This window comes from Aulonocara sp. 'chitande type north' Nkhata Bay, linkage group LG8 (genome assembly GCF_057382095.1).
Source record: "Aulonocara sp. 'chitande type north' Nkhata Bay isolate Kocher_YH1m ecotype deep benthic linkage group LG8, A_spYH_male_GT1.1, whole genome shotgun sequence".
NCBI classification, from domain to species: Eukaryota; Metazoa; Chordata; class Actinopteri; order Cichliformes; family Cichlidae; genus Aulonocara; species Aulonocara sp. 'chitande type north' Nkhata Bay.
In genome coordinates this window covers 20,947,696-20,970,874 of record NC_141351.1, presented here as the reverse complement: position 1 = coordinate 20,970,874, position 23,179 = coordinate 20,947,696, and the positions used below count along the sequence as shown (strand labels likewise).

Below are 23,179 nucleotides of genomic sequence, written 5' to 3'. Positions count from 1 at the left end.
ATACCTGTTATTAATCTCTGTCTCTCTTCCACAGCATGTCTTTATCCTGTCTTCCTTCTCTCACCCCAACTGGTCGCAGCAGATGGCCGCCCCTCCCTGAGCCTGGTTCTGCCGGAGGTTTCTTCCTGTTAAAAGGAAGTTTTTCCTTCCCACTGTCGCCAAAGTGCTTGCTCATAGGGGGTTATATGACTGTTGGGTTTTCTCTGAATCTATTATTATATGATCTACTGTAGAATATAAAGTGCCTTGAGGCGACTGTTGTTGTGATTTGGCGCTATATCAATAAAATTGAATTGAATTGAATTGAATGGGTGGGCCACAGTGGCTTGTGGAATTAATAAGACATGGTTAAGATAACCTGCTTAAGTTCAAGCTGAGCATCAGAATAGGAAATAAAGACAATTTTGATTGCGGTATTGTTGCTGGTGTCAGACAGGCTGGCCTGAGTATTACAGAAACTGCTGATCTATTGGGATTTTCCTCCATCTCTAGGGCTTACAGAGCATAGTCCAAAAAAGAGAAAGTATCCAGTAAGTGTCAGCTCTCTGCAGAAAAATGTCTTACTGATGCCAGTTGTCAGAGGAGAATGGATGTCATTGAGCTGATAGGAAGGCAACAGTAACTCAAATGCTGTAACCACTCATTAGAACCAGGTAAGCAGAAGAGCATCTGTGAACGCACAACATGTGAAGCAAGTCCACTTCTTTATGCCTAGTTTACTCATCTTCTGATCACTGCTTCCAACAGGATAATCTGTCATACCACAAAACTCAAATCATCTCATACTGGTTTCATGAAAATATTTTCTTAGTGGTTCTAGTGTATATTAGTTTACACATTCAACTAACAAGAAAAAATATCCCCAGCTTGATTGCATGAGGAGTCACAAATTCCTTGTTTGTTCCTTCAGGAACACCATCTGGTATCAAAATGTGCATATTTTTAATTTTAGTTAAATTTTCTGCCTCCCAAAAGCACTCCTTAGAAGAAGCAACATATTCTATATTACATTTGATTTGTTCTCAATGTAGAAATATAGATTAATGTAGTTTTCGATATTGAAAAATAAAAATCAAAAAATCATTATCACTAAGAGGATTGCTATGAATATCTATTTAGCAACACACACAGATGTCAACCTGCTGTTCCATGAAGCTGGCCATTATTTTATATCCGTAGACACACACAGAGAAACACACACACACATACAGAGAGACACACAATGTACCTCGTGCTTTGCTGCAAAATCAATGGGGAAATTCAACAGAGCACTGAGGTGTGCCAGAAACCTCTTAGCCTGCTGGCTGGTTTCTATTTACTGTTCATTTACTGTGTTTGAGTGTGTGTGTGTTTGCACATCAGTTCTTCTGACTCTTCAGAGTACACAGGTTTGATGAGGGGAAGAGGTCAAAATGCTCCTCAGAAACATCTGTCAGTGGTTACACAAACACACACATACTCTTCACGCTTATTTCACACATCATCTGCCTCCTGAAAAAGAGTAAAGACAACTCTATCAGTGACTCAGAAGATCTGAGGAGTGTGCGTTGTGTGTTTGCCAGAATGAGCGCGTTTTCGGCAGTTGAGCCGTCACAGGTGGCGTAGCCAGATTGTGCGCAGACACACTTGTAATCCACCATGTGGGGTCCTGGATGATAGTAAATCCACTGTATGTTTGTATGCGTGTCTGTCACAGTCTGAGTGTGTGACTTCCTCTGTGACTCACCGATCGCTGCACCCACTGTGGCGAGCATGTGACAAACAAAAACGCACACGTGCTCACAGAAAATTTGGGAACAAAGGCTTGAAGGAAAGCCTGACTTGATTTCTTTGGACACTGTCAGCAGTGTCAGTTTCTTTCAACTCTATCCACATTATATAAGCAACTCTTTACTTCTTTACCACGGTCAAGACTCAGCTACATGACTGTGTGTTATGTAAGCAATTATGCACAGAAGACCTTGTGCAAGAATAAAGGCAAAGGTTAAAAAAACAAAAAGTGAAGTATGTCGGCGTGTCATCTGCTGACTCCATTATTTTCTATATTATGATGTTTACCATAGGAAATTATTACAGGCAAATACAGAAGCTGTGCACAAACTGAAATATGCAATTTTAAAGTGTTTATTTAGTTTAAAAGACAATTAGCAGGTCTGTAAACTGCAGAATATACAATACCATCGAATCAAGATAATATTTTACCCATTCAGCCTGTTATTTCTTGGTGAGATGGGGGTGGTATTTTTTATTTTTTTGTTCCAACCATCTGCTAGTAGTTGACACTGTTGCTTTACCGACATAATTTTCAGTTTACTCAGAAACGATCGACTTGTTTATAACATGCTTGTTGACACCTTTTTGTTTCTACTTCTCTCATGGAAGAAGTTTGCCTTCAGGGATTTGACCGACAAAGTTGATGCAGGAAGTAGTTTGTGGTAGATGCATGGGTTGGACACATGACTTTTATCCAGGAGACTGGACATCCAGGAGATCTTGTGCTTAAGAAAATTTTTCGAGACTTAGCTGACCACTTATTTTCAGTTTTTATTTTCTTTTTCATTCTTAGCTGTCACTTGTAACAAGGCCACTTGGTTATGTTTAGAAAAGGTCAGACAAGGATTAGCAAAAGATCAGACATTCACGGATGGACACAGACCATTTTGCAAAGTTGAACACTTGTTGCTACCAAAGGGCAACCCCTAAAGCTTAAAAATGAAGTCAGCACAGATGTGACAGTACCTACAGGGCCTCTAGATGCCATATGATACATGTTTCAAAAGGGGCTCTATCTCCATACAAGTTCAAAATGTTCAAAACCACTTAAAAGCATGTTATTTTCCTCTTCTGATAGTAATAACTCAGCTACCAGGATAACGGTCTGTACTGTGTGGCTCAAAAAATCCAAGAAGAAGAGAAATTATTATATTTCTAAAGTCTGTTACTTAATACTAATTAGCTGGTATGTGTGTCTGTGGATCACACCTGTATGAATGCATTGATGCTAATATAAGTGAGCACTCTTCTTTCATCCGTAACTTCTGAACACTAAAGCTTAAAAATAAGAAGTCCCAAATCAGTGGGTGAGGTCATGTCACATGATTTATTATCTTGTGTTTTTGTCCACTTGTGCAGTTTCAGAATGGCTAAAAAGTTGGTTAAAAGATTAAGAAAACAACAGCGGAGCTTGCTTTAAAAAAAAGCATGAATGGGAAGCACAAACAATGGCTGCAGTGGGCAGTTTTCATTGTTTTTAACACTCTTTTTTACTATGTGGCAGCTAAAGAAAAACAGAAACAGAGCAAACTATAAACAAAATAAAAAAGAGCACCCGACACTGCCCTCAGGTTCAAGTGCACAGCTACAAGATGTGCACATGCATCTGTAAAATTTAGTACTGCACCTGCAGTTTCTTACCGCAAAAACAAGTTGGACATGGTTCATGATGTCCCTGGTCATAATTCTGACTTCTAAACACTGACAGAGAATTAACAGAAAAATAAAAGATAACAGATGTGCACACTTTCAAAGGGTCAGTATGCCCAGGTTTATTTTCTCTCATGGTTTTCTAGTGGTATTTAGCCATTTTATTTTTAATTGACTAAGATTTGAAGTACAAATCTCTCAGATTCTTCACAATTGCCTTTGCCTTCAGCTGAATAAAAGGTCAGTGGAGCTTCATACAAAAAGAAGCAAAATATGCAGCAGCAATTTATCTTTACAAGTGTCTGTCACTGTGACGACCTGTCCTTGATATGCTGAATAATCCACACTGTTCACTGTCAGCAGCTTTTATTGGGACCAATTCCTTACAGGAGGAAGATCCAGTTCACAGTACTCTCTCCATCTGGTGTTTTTTCTACACCATATGGGTAGTGTGAATTGTGAAGTGCAGGAAAATTAGTATTTTTTTTAAACACAGCTGCTCATTAAATTGTGGCACATCACACTCCAGCCAATGGATTCTGTCAGTATGTTGACAGGTTTCCACTTACGCATGTCAAATCAAATTTGTTTATGTTTTAGTAATAACAATATTGTTTATGATGGTAATTACTTGTCAGAGCAAACTATTATGTGAATAAGAAAATCCATAGGACAAAGTGTAATTCATGCTGTAATAACTATTATTTATGTGCAATCCAAGACTGTAAAGTGAAGATTAGGCATAAGAAACAAAAACTGCATTTCCTCTAGTATCTGTGAAGGTTCTCAGTCATCCAGGTCATTGTAGTCAGCTTGGAAAGAAAAGCTTCTGAACTTCTTTAAGTTGCTTGAAGACGTTTCACCTCTCATCCAAGAAGCTTCTTCAGTTCTAAGGTCAAATGGTGGAGAGGCCAAGATTTAAGTCCTAGGGGAGTGTCCCCCAAGAGGGTCATGAACTCCCTGATGATCCTCTACCTAATCACACGAGCCAAGGTATGAAAACGGGTGTAGGTCACAATCAGCCAAGGTTTCGGGTGAAACCTAGCCACACCCTATCATGTGATTTACTGAGGTCAAATGGCCCAGGATGTGAGTGGGCGTTAAGGCGTCTGGGAAAGGATCTCAAAACTGGATTATAGATGGCAGACAGTTGGTGTCGTAAGCCACCGTCTCTGTTCAAGGATGGCTGTTCGCAGCGGACATAGATGGCTTCTTTCACTCCTCTTTCAAACCATCTGTTTTCTCTGTCCAAAAGTAGTTAAAGGTGCAATGTCTTCAAGCAACTTAAAGAAGTCCAGATGCTTTTCTTCCCAAGCTCCTTAGATTTCCTCTAGTGGCCACTTGAGGTTGGTTCAAAAAGCAAGTCAATCGCCATAGACCCCCCCTTTAAAAATGCCCAATTTTAGAACACTAAGAGGCATATTTGAAGCCTTGTATGGTCTCTATAGGTTTCTCCCTTCATAAAAACTCTGACTGGTTTTCAGTCCAGATGAACAGAATCAACTTTTGAAGATTTACTTACCTGGATGATTGAGAATGCATTAAGACGTCTGACTGGGTCTTTCCTTATAAATCATTTGTTTGAATACTAGTGAGGCTTAAAATTAGGAACATGGCCATTTTGATTGACAAGTGTGCTTACACATGAATACTGTAGCTGTCATAGCCAAAAACTGTTCTTTAGTAAGCATTTTTTAGTAAACTATCTGGCTAATATGGCTTTCTGTGTTGTGCAGACTATCCAAGACAATCCATTTGTGGTTCACTTTTGTTGAGTGAAATAAAGTACTTTTTATCTGCACCAGTTAGCAGGTATCTGTCTGTGCACAGTATGCATATAGTTTATTTATGCAGCTTGCTTACCAAGTAAATTGTAGCACTCCAACATTTTTTCCAAATGTGGTCACTTCTTTTTCTTCAAAAAACAACATGGTTGTGGCCAAAATGCTACCAGTGAGGCTTCAAAATAGGTGATTTCATGCTGGCTAGAAATTTACAAAAATCGACCAAGTTTTAAGAAGTTTTATAATATGAAGAAAAATAGGCCTGTCCCGATCTGATGTGCATGCTTATTTTGCACATCAAAGTGGCAGTGGTATGTTTACCCCACTATTAATAATGACACAAATACAATACCTTGTCTTTAAAGCTTGTGTCAGAGCCAAAACTTTCATAAGACTTTGTCCAACCAGGGAGACTGCAGAATAAGATGAAGGAAAGCCAAGACTTTCATCTTAGATAAGATGGAAAAACATAACCCCACTCAAATGGTGGCAGTGTCATTGCAGGACTGGCACATCGGCCATCACTGAATTACTAATAAGGCCGTGTCTGAATCAGACACCAACACTATCAGAGGAGAAGAGGATCAAAGCACCATGTAAGCTTCAGGGATTTAAAGGGTCTAAGGCATAAAATGTCTCAACTGAGAACACCCCCCCCCCCCAAAAAAAGGTAACAGAAAATAACAGCAGAGATTAAACCTCTTTAGTTTGAGCAGTCTTGGTCTCGCTGATACAGTTTGTAAATCATCACTGTTATGCACAAGATGCAGCTGGTTAGACTAAGATATTAACAGACTTTGTTGAGCAGTAAATTGATGATCATTAGTGGTGTAATTACCATACTGGATGCAAAACAATTCATCTACACAGAAGCGTCAAGCTGGCAGGCTTTCTTACTGCCAATATCACAATAATGGTGCAATCTATAAGGAACCTTACTACCAAGACCTCTTGTTACATCCCAGCTCTCAACATAGTAACTTACAGTGCATCAATATTTCAGAACGGCATTACTTCAGGTCTGGTGGCAGAGGTAGGAAATGCCAAAGCACAAGCCCCATGGGCAAACAATTGAGTTCAGGACACAGTCAAGCATTAATCTCACTTCTAGGAGTGGAAAAATGCACTGTGGCCCACAAAAACAATCTATGTTTAGTTGTCAAACCTGCCCATAAAGGTTACAACGGTGGATTTCTAATGCTTAATGCATTCAGTATTTTTGCTTTCTTTTAAATGGAAAAGCTCCAATACCATTTCTATTTTCCGCTACAGTGATGTTTTATTAAGTCAATCACATGCATCATGGTCAAAATAACTATTTAGAAATATTCATATGGCAGCTAGTTTGATTAGCCAGAAGAAAGCTGTCTGGTTAGAAAAGCTAGTCTAGTCTCTGTTTACTTTTAGTCTCTTTTAGAAGAGCTTTTAGCTATGTTTCGTCTCGACAAACTGATAAAGGAACTCATCAAATCAGCAGCAACCTCATCTGTCTGCTGTGTGGTGCTGAGCAGGGACAATGGATTTATCAGCAACTCCCACTAAAGACCACTGCCTAACATAGCTCAAAATCGAACTATAATTGAAGGAGCCTCTGTCCCTGTGCCAGTTCTTCACTCTTCACTATCAACCTCATCCTCACACTTGATCTGTATGTTACTGTGCGTGAGCTTTCACATATTTGGTGGTTTTCAGTTGCTGTCCACACAGGGAGATGTCATCAAGTTTCTGACACCTTTCTAACAGCACATCAGTGACTAGCTCTTGGTTATCATAAACTGTGTGCAAACATATTGCCACCAAACGTAACATTTCTTTTTGGGATGGCATCTTTAATAACTATAAACTAACTTGTCTTTTAGTTGTATGGCTGTGGTTCAGGTGACAGATAAGGTTGTGTACTAATTGGAAGATAATGGTTTAATCCCTGGCTCCCTGAGTCTGGGTCAAACTACCCTTGGGCAATATACTGAACCCTGATACATGATGCATTTATCCAAGCAAATGAGGGCATATAAAAAGTGCTTAGGTTAATGAGGCTTGGAGTAAAAAAGTGCTTTAATTGCTGAAATGGAGTAGAACAGCACTGCAGAAAAACAGTCGATGGATCTTAGTATTTTAATAAAGCAACCAACTACAGAGAAATTAAGAGTTAAGAATGCCTGGTTTGGCTAGCAGTAGTCCTCTCTGTTCCTCAGGCAGATCAGTTTTCTTTGTTACTCCAAGAGACAAGCTGCAAGCCGCAGATGGTGTGTTCAGCACAGGCATATTTAAAATAGTCTGCATGATAAAGGTTGATAAAAGTAAGATAAATGCACAAAAACAAAGAAATGAAAGATCTAAAAAGATCCAAAGTTGAAAAGAAAGCTGGGTTATACTCTCAGGGTTTAAAAAACTCACTTTAAAAAAAACCTCCTTCAACATAACATTAACTCTTTTGTTTTAAAATAAGACCAATATTTGTCTTTTTTTTTTTTTTTATTTTATTTCTGGACTCTACTAGAGCAGTAGAATTCTAAATAATCTTTATCTATTTTATACAGAGTCTTGTTGCCAAGGCATCCTCTGAAACAAGTTTTATCTTGTCTGCCTATCAGACAACTTTCTTCTGATTTACTGCTCCTCAAAACCACAAGGTCTGAACAACAGATGGGGCTTCTATGCTCGCAGCCAGAGATTTAGATGACCATGTTAGGGATATCCCCTCTCATTATGATGGGAGCCAAGAGTAAAAAAAACTGTCAGAAATCAAGGAACCTCCTTATTTGAAACCCTGGCCATGTTTAATACGAGCATCCACTATTTAAATAGTGGATGAAAATAGTGGGGCCATTTTAACATCAAGAAAGGAATTAAGTATTAAATAGTATTTATAGATTCATCTCAGTATTGGATAAAAAAAAATCATGTATCAGAATTATTTCTTTGCTTGTTTGCCTTTGGTGGCCTTTTCAATGTACCTGTTCTCACCAAGAGAGCATAAAGACCTCTTCTGTCATTTTCTCTCTTATATACATATCCAAGCGCTCTCTCTGTGATACATCATGTCCTTCTCCTCCCACTCATGCAGCAAACCAGTAAAGCATACTGTAAATTAATGAGCGCCAGCAAAGAAAAATAATATCAATCCTCCCACAGATAGTGACACCCACATATCATCAAAAGGAGAAGAAACTTCCCTTCCCCCGTCCTCCCCGCTGACATGTCTCAGTGAGGAAAGTGACAGGAGATGCATGTATGCAGGATTTTTACATGGCACTTAATAAGCTTCCCGCTACATGACACACACAAATATGCAGCACACATTCGCAGGGCATGCCCTAAGAGTGATGAAACGCATGCTGACACACGTGCACGTTCTGCACTCTCACATGTACTCACACGCCTTCCCTGATGATTAGAAACTGGGTCAAGGACAACTTTCTGTGAGGGCAAGGAGAAAAAGAAAATCTGTAATGACAGACGGGCTCAGGCTACAGCATAGAAAAGTGCCCGCAGTAAGAAGAGTATGTATGATTTATAATCCTAGGCACAGTCAGAGATGTGTAAATGAATTGTCACAAACTTGACCACTGTGAGGACAGAACACAGATAAGTTCTTCCACTGTGCATTTACAGAACCTGGTCAAAATGTGCCTGCATGAGGAGATAATAGTGAGCCTGAAGAACAAATATAACACTGCATTCTGCAGTGGAAAGTCAGAGACTGACATTATTTTCAGCTTCTACGGTGCCTCCAGGTTTGATTTGCTGCTTTTCAAAACCAGCAAATATTCACCAACAGACCTGTACTCGTTGCAATAATAGCTTAATTATACACCCAATTCCAAAAATTCATCCACCCATTCTCTTCTGCTTATCCAATTCAGGGTCATGGAATTGGATAAGCAGGTGCTGGTGGTGCTGGAGCCTATCCCAGTCTATCACATGTAGAGAGACAACCACTTGCACTCAAATTCACACCTATGGGCAATTTAGAATCATCAATTAACCTAACCCCACTAACTGCATGTCTCTGAAATGTGGGAGGAAGCCGGAGTACCCAGAGAGAACCCACACAAACACAGGGAGAACATGCAAACTCCATACAGAAAAAGCCCAGACAGATGTTGGAAGCAAACTCAGGACCTTCTTGCTATGATTCAACAGTGCTAACCACTGCACCACCATGCTGCCCTAATTCCAAAAATGCCATTTTCTAATCATCAGGGGAGATGTGTTAATAGAAGCACGATGCAATGATTTAAAAATCTAATTTTATTCACAATAAAATATCAAAAGTTTAAACTGAAGCATTTTACTAGTTCTCAAAAAAAGTTGGGCCAGGGACGACAAAAGAGGGACAGAGAGGCAGTAATTCTCAAAAGTTGTCATTATCCTGGGTCTTTGACCCAGTGTTTGAGTGTTCCTTTGGATTTGTCATTTACTTCTTTGAAAGCATAAGTTAATTATGTTCTAGTGTCTGAACATATTATTTTCAGGTGCCGCTGAGTTTGTATTTATAGTTCTGGATTTCTGGTTCATGTCTGTCCTAGTCTCATCTCTGCATTTTGTTATTTCTTCAGTATGGTCACGTCTCCATATCTGTTTCTGTCCCAGTATCAAGCCCATGTGTCTTAGTTTGTTTCTCAGTGTGTGTTACTTCCTGCTTTACTTTGAGAATCTCCTGTCTCGTGTGTATTCTGTTCAGTTTTGCTTCCCTTGTCTCATTTGTCTGGATTAGTGTCAGCTGTGTTCCCACCTGTGGCCTCTTCCCTCGTTATCCTGCTTGTGTATATATTGTCTGCATTTCCTTCTGTCCTCCCTTGCAATATGGTATCCTTGTGTCAATGGTTTGAGTCTCCTAGAATTGTTTTTTGTATTATTTTGTACTTCAGTTTAATAAAACCACCTATTATTTTATTCCCTACGTTCCAAGCACTGTGTTTGGGTCTTACCTGCACCAGGCATACCATCCCAAATTTTTGGGAACTGGGTTTGTATATAGTTTAGATAAATAGTTTCACAACCCAGCTCTTAACATAAAATGGAGACCGAAACTAGAAATTTAAAAAGCACGAGTCTCTAATTTAAAAGACTAAATTGATTAAAATAAAATGTACAGATTGGAGCAGCAAGGAGATTATGATGGTGAGAGGTGGTGGTCCTCTCCAAACCAACCCAGGCACGCCTTCATCCACATCTTATTAACAGCTTTTAGCCAAACATAAAAATCGTTCATCCAAGCAACTTTAATTCCACAGCAATACAGCAGCTAAGTCTGAAGTAGGAAAGGACAAACACATACAGCTGCAGAGACTCCTTTATTTAGAGATGGTGGCTAAATTAATTTTGCATGCATTCCCGTCTGATGAGCACTCAACAGAGCAAGCCCTTTTCATTTGTTTGATAAATAACCAAAAGATATTCGTAGTCTGGTCAATGCTTCACCTCCCAGTAGTTGCAGTAAATAGCTCCACAACGGTTTCTTTATTCATTGTTCTTCAGTGTACTTTTCTCAACCAATCAGTGCACTTTGAAGCAAAGCTCAGACCTTAGACCTCTCTCTCCAGCAAACAAAGTAATCATCCACTCAGTTCGGATCAAGAAAATGCACCACAGAACCGGGAACAAATACACAACCAGCTTCTGCTGTGTTACAGTCGCTCTCAAAGTTATTGTGATTCAGAACATCAAGCAGCACATCCTCCCATCTCCAAAATATCATCTCACCCTGCAATACTCTCAATAGCACTTATGACACCAGAGAGCTCGGCTAGCAATACAGCCGGCCCTGTTAACTCCACCCGCCCGCTAATAATACTCATCCTCGGAGGACCGAAGAGGAGAAAAGTGGAGTGGGGTGGAGTGGAGGTAAGAGCACCAGCCCTTACTGTTTATCTGTGCTGGAGTTCCCTTCTCACTGCAGCTGGCTTCTGCTGCAGTAAGTGAGGAGAGAGGGAGGGTAAAGGTGAGCTGGTGGGAAGTAAGAGGTGGAGGTGTAAGGAAGACGTGCTGATGGTGTGTGTAAATACCCACTGTGTGCCAAAACACACCTATTCAGCAGTATTTTCTGCACAGACAGTAATCAGGTCTAACGTGCTCAGGTCCTCTTTTATGGAGGCTTCTTGTCTATTGTTTCATTAGAAGTGTTTGCTGAGCTGTGTGATCTAGGACAGGGCATGAGAGAGGCGATTAATAACTCTGAGCATGAAGGAGCTGTCTTTGGGGCCAACTGCAAAAACTGTGCCACTTCCGTAACAGGGAGGGGAGGAAGCAGTCGGAGCAGTAGCAAATAAGGACAGCGATCTGTTAGCTGGGTTGTGCACATGTGTTTGTGGATCCATCTGGAAATACACTGTATTAATGGAGTTTGTCCCTGTTCATACTTTTTTGTGTTTCTTTTTGTGTATCTGGTCTCTTTTTGGATGATAATCATGCTGCAAAGTGTTATTTTATGCCAGTTTAAAGATAATATCAATATTGTAACTGCGAAAATAAAAATAGTATGTGGCTTTTTCCGCCTAAAAGCAAGTGTAAATTGTTCTTTTAGGCATTAAATCTTGGTCAGTCCTACAAATTGAGAACCATCTCAAAATGTGTGATGGCCTCCGTCTTAGGTAATCTGTGGAGAGATGTGAATGACAACTCTGTCTCCCCAGATGTCCATGAACTACTCATGCCAACACCATAGTAATCTGATTTGGCACACCTGGTCTAGGATAAAAATCCTTCAGCTGAAATCTCAGCTTCATCTATGTGATCGTACACTCTGGTCTAGATTATGTTACTCCACAGTTGGCAGCCTCACCATACCACTGATGAACATACTTCACATTTCATTTGCTTTCTTGTTTATTTTCTTTTTTACTGGTTACAGTAAATGCTCATATTAGCCACCAACTCTCATGCCTTTCCATTTCTGGTTTGGCCTTAGAGCTGGGTCATGACTGACCGAAGCCAACTGCTGTACAATGGGATTAATAGGAGGTGGAATAGCTCCCCTAGCTCAACACTGCCATAATGCTTTCGAGGATGAGAACAGGATGTCTTCTGCTGCTGTTTATTCAGGGAGTTATGCTGGGGGGCAAAACTTGAGCTCCATATTTTTTGGCCAGTATTTGTTTATATTTTGGCCAACCATTTATGGCCAACCATTTAAGGATGCTAAATCATCTTTTAGTTTGTAATCCTTGTCTGCAATGTACCCCTTGTTGTACAACAACCTTAATTGGATTATTTTGATAAAAACATAAAAATCATGCCATGTTCTGGAGCTTTTTTTATGATCTTTAAGGAAATTTGCGGGCCAGCATATACAAATGTAAATAACGATTTTTTTAACATTTGTATGTATGATCAGATTAGGATAAAAAGGATCATCCATTTCCTGATAATCTGATTAAATCTTTAACTAATATTAAAAAAAATTGTTTTGGAAGATTAAAATTATCTCCTTTTTACCACTAACCCCCCTGTACAGAGCTTTAATCACAGTTTAAGACTTTTAATTTAAAAAAAATCTGCTTGATCCTCACCTTTTGAGAAGACGGTAGTTCTCGCAGTGACATCCAGGTCCAAGGATGGGCTGAACGGAAAGGCCCACAGCTGTGATAGTCGGTTGAAAAACATCAGGGGCAGCAGGAGGAGTAGGAAGGGCTTGACTGATCCCATGATTAACCTACAGACCTGGGTCCAAGCAGAGACTTGCTTGTGCTCACTGTTTATTGTATGCAAAAAATAAATAATGAAATAATGAAATAAATGTGCAAAGCGTGTATCTTCAGGCCCAGCAGCAACCAGGCGCAGACTCTTTGATTATCCTCCAGCTGAGAACACACTGAGTCTGTGCAGAGAAAGAGAAAAACAATGTGTATTACTAAAAGAGATGTGATCCTGAATACCAAACTAGATGCGGCTGTCAAAAGGTGGTGATGGATTTCACTCATTTATGAACAAAACAAACGTTTGCAGGACAAGGACTCCACCACCCAAGTGGATATGTTGCGCTGGACTAATTGAAAGATTAAAAGGATGTCAAAGTGCCAGAAATGTACTTGTTATGCGGCAAATCAACCCAGCTATTGACTGACCCTTCTTTAGTGGGCAATAAAATAGTATTAAAATTAGAGATGGACCGATCCGATATTACGTATCGGTCCGATACTGACCTAAATTACTGGATCGGATATCGGAGAAAAATAAAAAATGTAATCCGATCCATTAAATATCACGAAAGCACCTCGCAAAACTTGCAACACGCCGTAACTCACCTCAGAACGTTAGCACGTCGGAGCAGTATGCATCACGTGATAGAGCAGCTGTGGCATGCCGGACCTGTCGGTGGTCTGGATAGCATGTGGAGCTTCGCTAGCAACCTGGCATTTCATCTCCGACAAAGTTATCCCCGAGAGAAGTAAAGCAAGTGTGTAAGTCCATCTCTGAATGTTTGTAAAGCATTCCCACGTTAAGCTTAACAAGCGACTGCCTCTGCTACTTCAATCGTGAAACTGCTTAAATGATCAGCTGATCGGCTTTTCTGTCGCGAGTCCGTGTCTCTTGTTTGTTTTTGGCCCACTTTGCACCAGAAAGAGGAAACCAGCGGCTGAACAACAGCAGAACGTTTAAGCTTGATAAGCTGTTGTTAGAATTTATTTAATATTTCTTTCTACACCAGGATCTTTTTCTACGTAGCTGACGCTGGTAACTGTGCAGGGGCGGATCTAGCAAAGTTTAGCCAGGGGGGCCGATAGGGCATGAACAGGGAAAAGGGGGCACAAAGACATACTTTTCTTTCTTATTCTCATTTAAAATGTCGAGCTTTTAATAAATAATTATCTGACACCCAAAGTTTTAATTTGATGTAAAATGAATAGAAGTCAATTACTGTATATAGTGACTATTAAGTCTAATATATACCCTAGTAAGCTATAGTACTTTTTACTTTGGGAAGGTACCATCTGTGCAGTCTGCAATTTTGTTGAAGAAAGATGTTGAATCTATTTAATATTTCTTGAAAAATAATTGATTTCTGTGCATTTTTTTCACACTGCATCAAATTAAGGTTGATTACGTCGATTAAGCATCATGAGGTGGAGCGTGAGGGGTGGTTCCTTATTTTTTATTTATTTCTTTTTGTTGTTGCTGGGAGTTGGAACCCTATTAGTTAGGTTGCTTAATATTTACGCTAAGTACTCTTTAAAATACCAGAATAGGGAGGATGGTGTAGGTCTAAGTTTATTAGATTGATCAGTATTGCTGAACTATGAAATATTTTTTTTGTATACAGGTATAACAGAATAGCTTTAGTGTAGTTGTTGTTTTAAACTTGAGTATGAACTTGCAGACTTGCAAAATGCAGCAAGATATTTAAAAAACAGTTTTGTTGATTAAAAAAAACTATATCAGATTCATATCGGTATCGGCAGATATCCAAATTTATGATATCGGTATCGGTATCGGACATAAAAAAGTGGTATCGTGCCATCTCTAATTAAAATAAATCTCATTCCTGCGATGTCTGAAAAGTACATTTAAATCAGTGTGGTGCATTTACGAGTGTAGTATGGAAAGTAGAAAAATTATAATCACAAAATATTTTGCAGGATTTTACAACACAAAGATTATTTGGGTGGACAATCCAGGTACAGTAAGAGCTGCCCAACTATATTTGCCACTAATTTCAGGTATTTAAATGTATCTGTACAAGATAAATCACTTCAATCCCACATAATTCAGCTGGTTCTCCAGAAACGATCTTGTCCCGTGATCAGTCGGACTTCTAATCCTCCATTTTTACTGTTCTCAAGATCTGCTGTGGAGAATGGGATTCGTGTGCTGCTATGCTGTGCTCACTGAGGCTGCAGGGTAGAACAAGGACTATGATCACCATCATTACTCCAAGATTGTAGAGCTGCAGTGTGTCCAACTCCACAGAGAGACACTCTGCTTGGAATCCAATCCACTAGCTGAATATTGCTACATTTTTTGCACACACTACCTACGATAGATAAAATCTAATTCTGTAGCAAATACATGTGTGTTTGTGTGTGTGAGAGAGAGAGTAAATATATTTAATTACTTTATAGTTAAGGTGTAGATAGATGGTAATAGGAAACTACTAGGAGGTCATGAAACATGATGCTGAACCTGATGCCTACCAGGAACCACATGAATGATGTGTGATATTTCAAAACGTCATCAATGAACTTTAATGAAGAGGCGGCGTGCATAAACTTTCTCACTTGACAGCATGAGCACGAAATTACTTGCTGACATGCATCACTGCTCTCTGATTACAACCAATTAGCCAAAGAGAAGGACTAAGGTGCTGTTACGTAGCAGACCATTTAAAGAAAAGTTTGGAGAGTTAAATAATGCGCCTGCGTGATGTGATCTTGCAACACACATCTCTTAATTAGCTGCGTGCAGCATGATGGATAATCTAGAGATTAGGCCTTGTGCCATCAGCGCAATCTTCGCCTGGCTGCCCGTTCCCTGGCACTGTCACCGATCAAAGGGTCTACGCTGTGAATCACACTCTGCTGCGCAGTGACACTGGAGAATTCCCAGCTTTAATCTCCACGGCTGCCGCTGCTGCAAATCACTCCCAGCATGAAGCACAATGAGGTTGATGACCTTTCAGTTATAAGTTAGGGTGCTAATCCCTGGAACCAAACTGTAAAATGATAAAGCAGGAGATGAGATGGTGAAAAATTATGATGCATTTGTTTATCCAGATATGTGTACTCAGTATTGATGGTTTGGATTTAAGAAATAAAACTTAATGTCAAACAAACATCCCAAACACACCTACAAGATGTTAGGCTCAAGTGAGGAGCTCTACATATTTTCAAAGCTGTAGGCCTATGTTTTTTTTTTTATCAAGATTATGTTTTTAAGTAGGAGATAAATCATTAAACTGTAGTTTCATACCATATCTAATGATAGCAACTGAGCAAACCGATGTTGACTGGCCTCCAGGAAAACTTGGTACGTAAATCTTAAATTAAAATTACTTTGTTTTCAAGGTTAAGAGAACACATGCTCAAATGGTGAGACCAGGAATATGTTCATCTGCATGAAATAGACTTCAGGTATGAAAATGAATTCTTTTAACACCTTTGTAATATCTCAGTTTAAAAAAGTGAAGACTGAACAATGCTGAAATGACTTTAAAAAAGCATTAAAACCATGTTGTAGTAATTGTTGCATCAAATTGCCACACATGATGCAGTAAACTCTTAGTCAAACAAAAACAAAAAATTTAAAGGCATAATTTTCATCTGTCACTATTTACTGTCCAGTGCTGATACCGCTAAAGTTTCGGTATCAGCACTTAAAACAGCCAATAATTTAAAATGTAAAAACTAAAGAAGAGATGCAAAGAAACACCCTTCAACCATGTTGTAAGTGTTGATGTTGCATAGTTTTTCAACCAGAGGGTTCTTTGCAACTTCCTGCTTGGCAACATGTGTTTGGAACTCCACAAGCACATGAACCTGCTGATCAGATCAGCTGATCTGAGCAGAGTGGAGCCAACGCTTTGCTGACATCACAACTGCAGCCTTCCAAAACCTCCTCTGGCATTAATGCAGCACAAAAACTGAATGCCAGAAGCTTCATGGCATGAGCAGCTCCTGTAGGTGTAATGCATAAGTGGCCTACTTTATTCTTCAAAGTCTATTTGCTTCTGATACTAGTCTTTGTATTTATCTATGGTTTCTGTCAACTGTTGCTGTGCTTCATACATTCTGTAAAAGGCAGTCTAAATCAGAAGTTGGCTTTATATGATGACAGCCATAAGAGATTTTAGCACTGTGCTCTTAGAATTTGTCAAATTCACATCCTTGTTTGAAAAAAAAGAAGTAGAACCAAAACAAAAAGCTTTTTTCCCAGTCCACACTACTTCTTTTAAAATTGTCATTACCCAAAATGAATAACACTCCATTGAGAGATTATAGTCAAAATTTTTGCATTTTTAAACTTTTACACTCAGCTAATGCTGACATCATTTGTGACATTTGTTTTTATCAGTCTTCACAGCTCCCACTAGAAAACTTTTTCACGCACACCTTCGTGCTCACAAAAGCCTGTAAGCACACTTTGATGTACAAAATCGGCGCGGTTCCCCTTCGATATTGCAAGCGAGGGGAGAGCAACAGCGCAACATGTGTCTTGTTTGATAGCTGCTCCAAATGCTAAGAACCTCCAGAATCATGCTCTGACAAAACTGCAGATGAAGGCATAGTGAGAAGCTCTTTGTCCTGTTTTTGTCAACTGCTGTCCTCGTGTAACACACAGCAAACGCACCATTGTCTCAACACATCTGCATTGGCGTGTTTGTGTGTCCTGCCCACAATGGTGTTGACACCAATGTGTTCCCACTTATGAAAGCCTGATAACTCCAAGAGGGAAAGGTAAACACATCTGCCTTGGCAGTGACACGAGCAATGTGACATGAAGACAAGAGGAACTGCACAAAAGAGCAGGCGGCGACAAAAACACCTTGTACTCAGTTTATTGATCCAAAGAGCGGGACAGGTCTGATGGGAAATTTTAACCCAGTTTCTATAACCACAGGTCTCTTGCAGCTGGTGCCCATCAAAAAGATTAAGTCGTCACTCCAGAGTATGAAATATATAAAGAATGATGCAGCTGTTTTCCATTGAGACTAATATGCAAAACACCTAGCCTGACATTTCTGCAGAAAGATCAATAAAACAGGTGAGCTATTTTTGGTTTTCCTTTCAACTGATGCCACTTGAAATGCCAAACACACTCTCATTCCTTTGATAGCTGCAGTGATTTTAATGGGCTTATATATTATGTGCTATATGCTATATTTAAATATTATATTTATACTTTTTTTTTTTTATCTCAAAGCATTGAGTGCCTGGCATACAGAGGAGCCATAAATGAGATTACTGAAGTTCACCCTGTGGTGTTCACTGTGATGTGGATACAAATATAAATAATTTGCCTCTGTTTACACTGCAAATCTATAGAAGTAAGAACTTTTTATGTTCAGGTCATGCAATCACACTCACAAATAAGAATATGAAATTACTTCTTGAAGCTCTAAATAGAAAGTGATTTTAAACATCTAAAAATTACTTTTTTCTGGCTTGTACTACTTGATCTACCACTACATGGAGTTTGATAACAGATATTTCACAAGATGAAGCATTAGTTCAGGGCTTTCAAGATTTTAATGAAATAACACCAGTTTTAATGTGAACGGCAGATCAATTATCAGGGGGGGAAATCACATTTTGTCATACAGGGAAATTACCTTTCAACTAATAAAACTGTTTGATTTATTCTAACTTATTTCCAACCACTATCACAGAAAAAACACCTTGTTATGAAGCTTACAGCTTATGTACAGTATTTTCTGTTTATTTATATCAAGTTTAAGGTGTAAATTGAACTGCTTGGAAAATTTCAGTCTACTAAATATGAAAAGATTCCTTTAATATCCATTATAAAGACTTATCTTCTCTCTATACTTGTCATCTGTACCCACTGGAAATACTGGGAGAACAGGATGCCTCTGAAAATGATAGCTCTTACTACTATTGTAGAATAAGTAATGAATCACTTTACCCATTCTGAATTTTCCAACTCTGGAAAATCTGTCTTATCTTATCTTATCTTATCTTGCATCACAGCAGGAAAGAAAGTCGACCTGAGTAATCTACAGCTGATCTACTGGGATTTTCCCACACAACCATAACTAGGATTTACAGAGAATGGTCCAAAAATAGAAATAAAAGAAAGAAAGAGTGAGGGGCCATTCTCTGGGTGAAACTGGCCTTGTTGATACCAGAACTAAGATACCAGAGTTAAGAGGAGAATGGCCAGACTGTTTCAAGTTGATAGGATGACAACGGTAACTCAAAAATAACCACTTGTTACAATAAAATTACACAGAAGAACATCTCTGAATGCATAACCTGTTGAATCTTGACACAAACAGGCTACAACAGCAGAACACCAGATGCCATTCCTGTCAGCTAAGAACAGGAAACTGAGGCTACAAATTAAATGGATTCAACAAAATTAGACAATAGAAGACTGGAAAAATGTTGCCTGGTCAAATGAGTCTCAATATCTTCGGCATTAAATTGATGGTGGGGTCAGAGTTTGACGTACACACCATGAAAAGACTGATCAATCCTGCCTTGTATAAGCAGTTCAGGCTGTTGGTGGTGTAATTCTAGGTGCCTATGCGATATTTCATTTACAAAATTTGGGCCCTTAATATCAGCAAACACCACAGCCTACCTGAGTATTGTTGCTGACCATGTCCATCCCATTATGACAACAGTGCACCCATCTTCTAATGGATCCTCACAGCAGGATAAAGTGCTATGTCACAAAGTTCAAGCTGGTTTCTTGAGCAAGACAATGAGTCTAATTTACTGAAATGGCCTCCACAGTCACCAGATCTCACCTTTGGAGTGTGGTGAAATGAAGGACTCGCTTCACGGATGCGCAGCCAAGAAATCTGCAGCAACTCTGTGATGCCGTCATATTAATATGAACCAAAGTCTCTGAGGAGTGTTGCCAGCTCACTGTGGAATGTGTGCCACAAAGAATTAAGGGGGTCCAACCCATTACTACCAAGGTGTGACTAATAAAGTGTCAGCTGAGTCCATATTGATACATTTATTGTGAAATTGTTGTACTGCATGTAAGAAACATGACCAACTCATAAAGTATGCAGATTGATACAGACTGAACTACAGGAAATACAAAAAATTAAATGCTATCAGTTAACTGTATCTTCTTTTTTTGTCTGTTTTTGTCTAATTTTATTCAGAAGTTTTCTCAAAATACATACAGGGTTGGAGGATGGGTCAGTAGCCCATCCCCCAACAGAAAAATCCATTTAGTAACTGTACAAAAGCATACAACAAAGATAGAATTATACAAATATTACTTAACATACTTGCATTATTGACATAACAATTTCATGGTTTGCATATGAGGGTTGTGTCAATACTAGTACTGTGCTACACCTCTAGTACTCTAGCCTACTTACTGTATAACACAGCCATATTATATGTTAGCACTCTGAAACAGTCCCTTGTGTCTAAGAAGTTTTATTACTCAGATTTGGCTACTAATATTTAGAGCGTGTACTTTTACCCACATATGTAGGATTTCAATTTGTAATAGAATATGGAGTATTTTAGATATTGAGTATTTTTAATCACTCAAGAAATCTGGCTGCTTCTTACGCCAAAGCAACCTGCCATCTGTGAGATTATTTATGACTTAATAACGTATCTATAAAGCATGAATAAATGACAAAGATTACAAAGTAATCATTAATAAAAGCCACTAGTTACAGCTTTTACAGCGAGACTCGGCGACAAGTGCCAAAAAGCTTATTTAAGGAATGTATTCAATGAATCTCTCAAGTTTAATGTGCTTTAGAAACCACTGCTCAGCTTTATGTCTACCCATTTAAATTGATGCTTCCTCCAACAGTAAAACACCGCAACGAGGCTTTACAAGATATTAAATCACAGCAGATGTTCTAATTTCAACTTGAAACAATAAGTGACTGTCCTCAATGTCCTCAGAAGCACGCGGTGACACTAAAACGCACCTAATATGCATTTATGCCATAGTTAACGTCCACAAATGTGGCTGTAATAACTTAATGAGTGTTAATGTAAACAGTCAATGAACGTGAGGACGTCTACCCATGTGCACCTGTCCGACCTGGACTGCAGCACTGAGAGCCGAAAACAGCACCGCACGCGGTTTGGTCACCTTCACCTGAGCAGCCTCTTTACATCAGCAAATAGAGAGCAAGGAAAAGTGGAAGAAACACGGAGAAGCAGTCCGGAATGAAACATAACAGCAGTGAGGACTCACCTGCTTGTTTTCCTGTAGCTCTGCTCCTAAATCCTTTGAACCGACCTCTCCGCGGTGAAACACAGAGCTTCTCTGCTGCTGCTGCTGCTGCTGCAGTTACCCAATGCTCAAACACAACCGACTCTCCCTCCACCCCCCGACACACAAACACACACACACACACACTGAGATCACAGGCTTTCCACAATTTCACCACCTCACATGTTCTTTTTGTTGTTTTGTTTGAGTTTCTATTAATTTTATTTTAAGAGTAAAGAAATTGTTTAGGAAGGATGTTTTTTCACCCATATCCAGATAATAAGCAGGTGTACGCTTTTTTGTGATTTTTACTCAATAGATTCGCCTTTTTGGATTCTTGAAAACGAAGGGTTTAAGCTCAGTGTTTGGCGTTTCTATTTAAAACAAACGTATAATAATGTTCTTTCTCAATAGAAGAATGGAAATGTGTCAGTTCCACATAGAAGTGTGATTGATTTTAATTTTCTTTAAGAATATTACTTAACTGTTTCGTAAATTCTCCTGGAAATGTTTCCAAACATTAGTAAGCCTTCCAGTGTGACACCCCACGCAGGCTGTAAATGTAAAGTCGAGTGGAGCCCATGTGATGTGTGAGCGACTCCTGCTGGACAAAAGCTAGAACGACAAAACTTTGGGCTTTGGTACAGTATTTCTTTACCTTGTTTAGGTTAGACGGGATAACTATAGCTGGTTCATCAAATCTAAGATAACCAGGCAACATTGCATTTCAATAGATATGTGATTTGATTACTGGACTGCTTCTTATATAGTTCTTTTCTACTCTGCATGAGTACTCAAAGCACTTTATACAGCGTGTCTCATACACCACGGATGTTCTGTATGCAGACTGAAGCAGCCAGGAACCCTGGAGCTTCACTTGCAATCTTTATAAATGACTGCATCTACTCTATTAAAGAATAAAGTGGTCTATAGCAAAAATGCAGTGATCCTGTTATCCAACCACAGTGTTTAACATTATCATTGACATGATACTTGACATACTTGCTGTGTAATTCCAAACGCCTGCTACCCAGTTTGGAGATAAAATTATATTTTTTATTGATTTTATATGGTGCACAGTGGTTGAATCTGATGATCCAAGTATCCAAATGGAGAGGCTGGAGCCTATCCCAGCTGTCAGGGTGAGAGTCAGCGTCCAGCCTGGACAGGTTGCCAGTCTGTGGAACACACAGACAACCATTCACACCCACTGTCAGTTTACAATCACCAATTATAACCCCAACAATGTATTTGGACTGTGGGAGGAAGCCATAGTACCAAAGAAAAAACCCCTAACAGACACAGGAAGAACATACAAATATCATGGTGAGCATTGGTGTCTTTTGGGAATTTGCTTTTAGAAGTGGTTATTAGTTCCTTATAGCATCCCCTTCCTTTCCTTAGTCTTAAGGGTTTATTCTTGTGTCTCCCAGGTTCATTCAGTGTCATCCTCATTGTGATGGCTGCATGCCAACACACAACTGAAATACTCAGGTAATATTTTTGTTTACCTTTCTTTTTGCATTGTACTGTAAAGCTTCAGTGTCCATAAATTAACTGAAAGGTTTAAACTGGGTAGTTTGTAATACATGACAGCAGCAGGCCATAGTGCAAGGAATAGCATAGAATCTGTTTTGTATTGTTTGTTATTGTACTATATGTTGTATTAATTATTTTCTCTTCTTTTTGAGTTACCTGGCTGCTGCTCCAGTCCTTCCTGGTTTGAATAAAGGAGAAGGCTAAGGGTGGAGCTGGTTTAAATGCAGAGGTCAATAAAATAGATTTCACCAGCTGTTGTGACCACACAAGGGGGGGAATGGGCTTTCTTCTTGTATTATGTTTAGCTATTGTCTCTGTGGTTTCCACCTTTGATGTATACCATGGTTCATTCACTTAATATATAACAGGAGTAGTCTCTCATTTGGGGAGGTCAGTTTGCTGAGTTATGGTGTTTTGTTAAGTGTTTTTAGTAGAATTTTGCTTTAGTTGGCCTCTTTTATGGGCCCACTTACTTCTTAAAATAGTTTGTTTCTGTCATTTAGAATTTTTGTAATAATTTTGCCTTTTGGGGGGCATAATAAAAC

General features: G+C 39.2%; 1 protein-coding gene across 1 annotated transcript in view; it reads right to left on the bottom strand.

The window, feature by feature from the left end:
* sema4gb (sema domain, immunoglobulin domain (Ig), transmembrane domain (TM) and short cytoplasmic domain, (semaphorin) 4Gb) overlaps nt 1-21,224 on the bottom strand; it is a 63,218-nt gene extending 41,994 nt beyond the window's left edge. Inside the window, exons 1-2 of the mRNA XM_086304236.1 lie at nt 21,078-21,224; nt 12,722-13,029 (exon numbers count right to left, since the gene is read on the bottom strand). Of these exons, the coding sequence (XP_086160362.1) occupies nt 12,722-12,857 (136 nt within the window). The 5' untranslated portion in view covers nt 12,858-13,029; nt 21,078-21,224. The remainder of the gene's footprint in view (nt 1-12,721; nt 13,030-21,077) is intronic.
* Nucleotides 21,225-23,179: the final 1,955 nt, after the last annotated feature.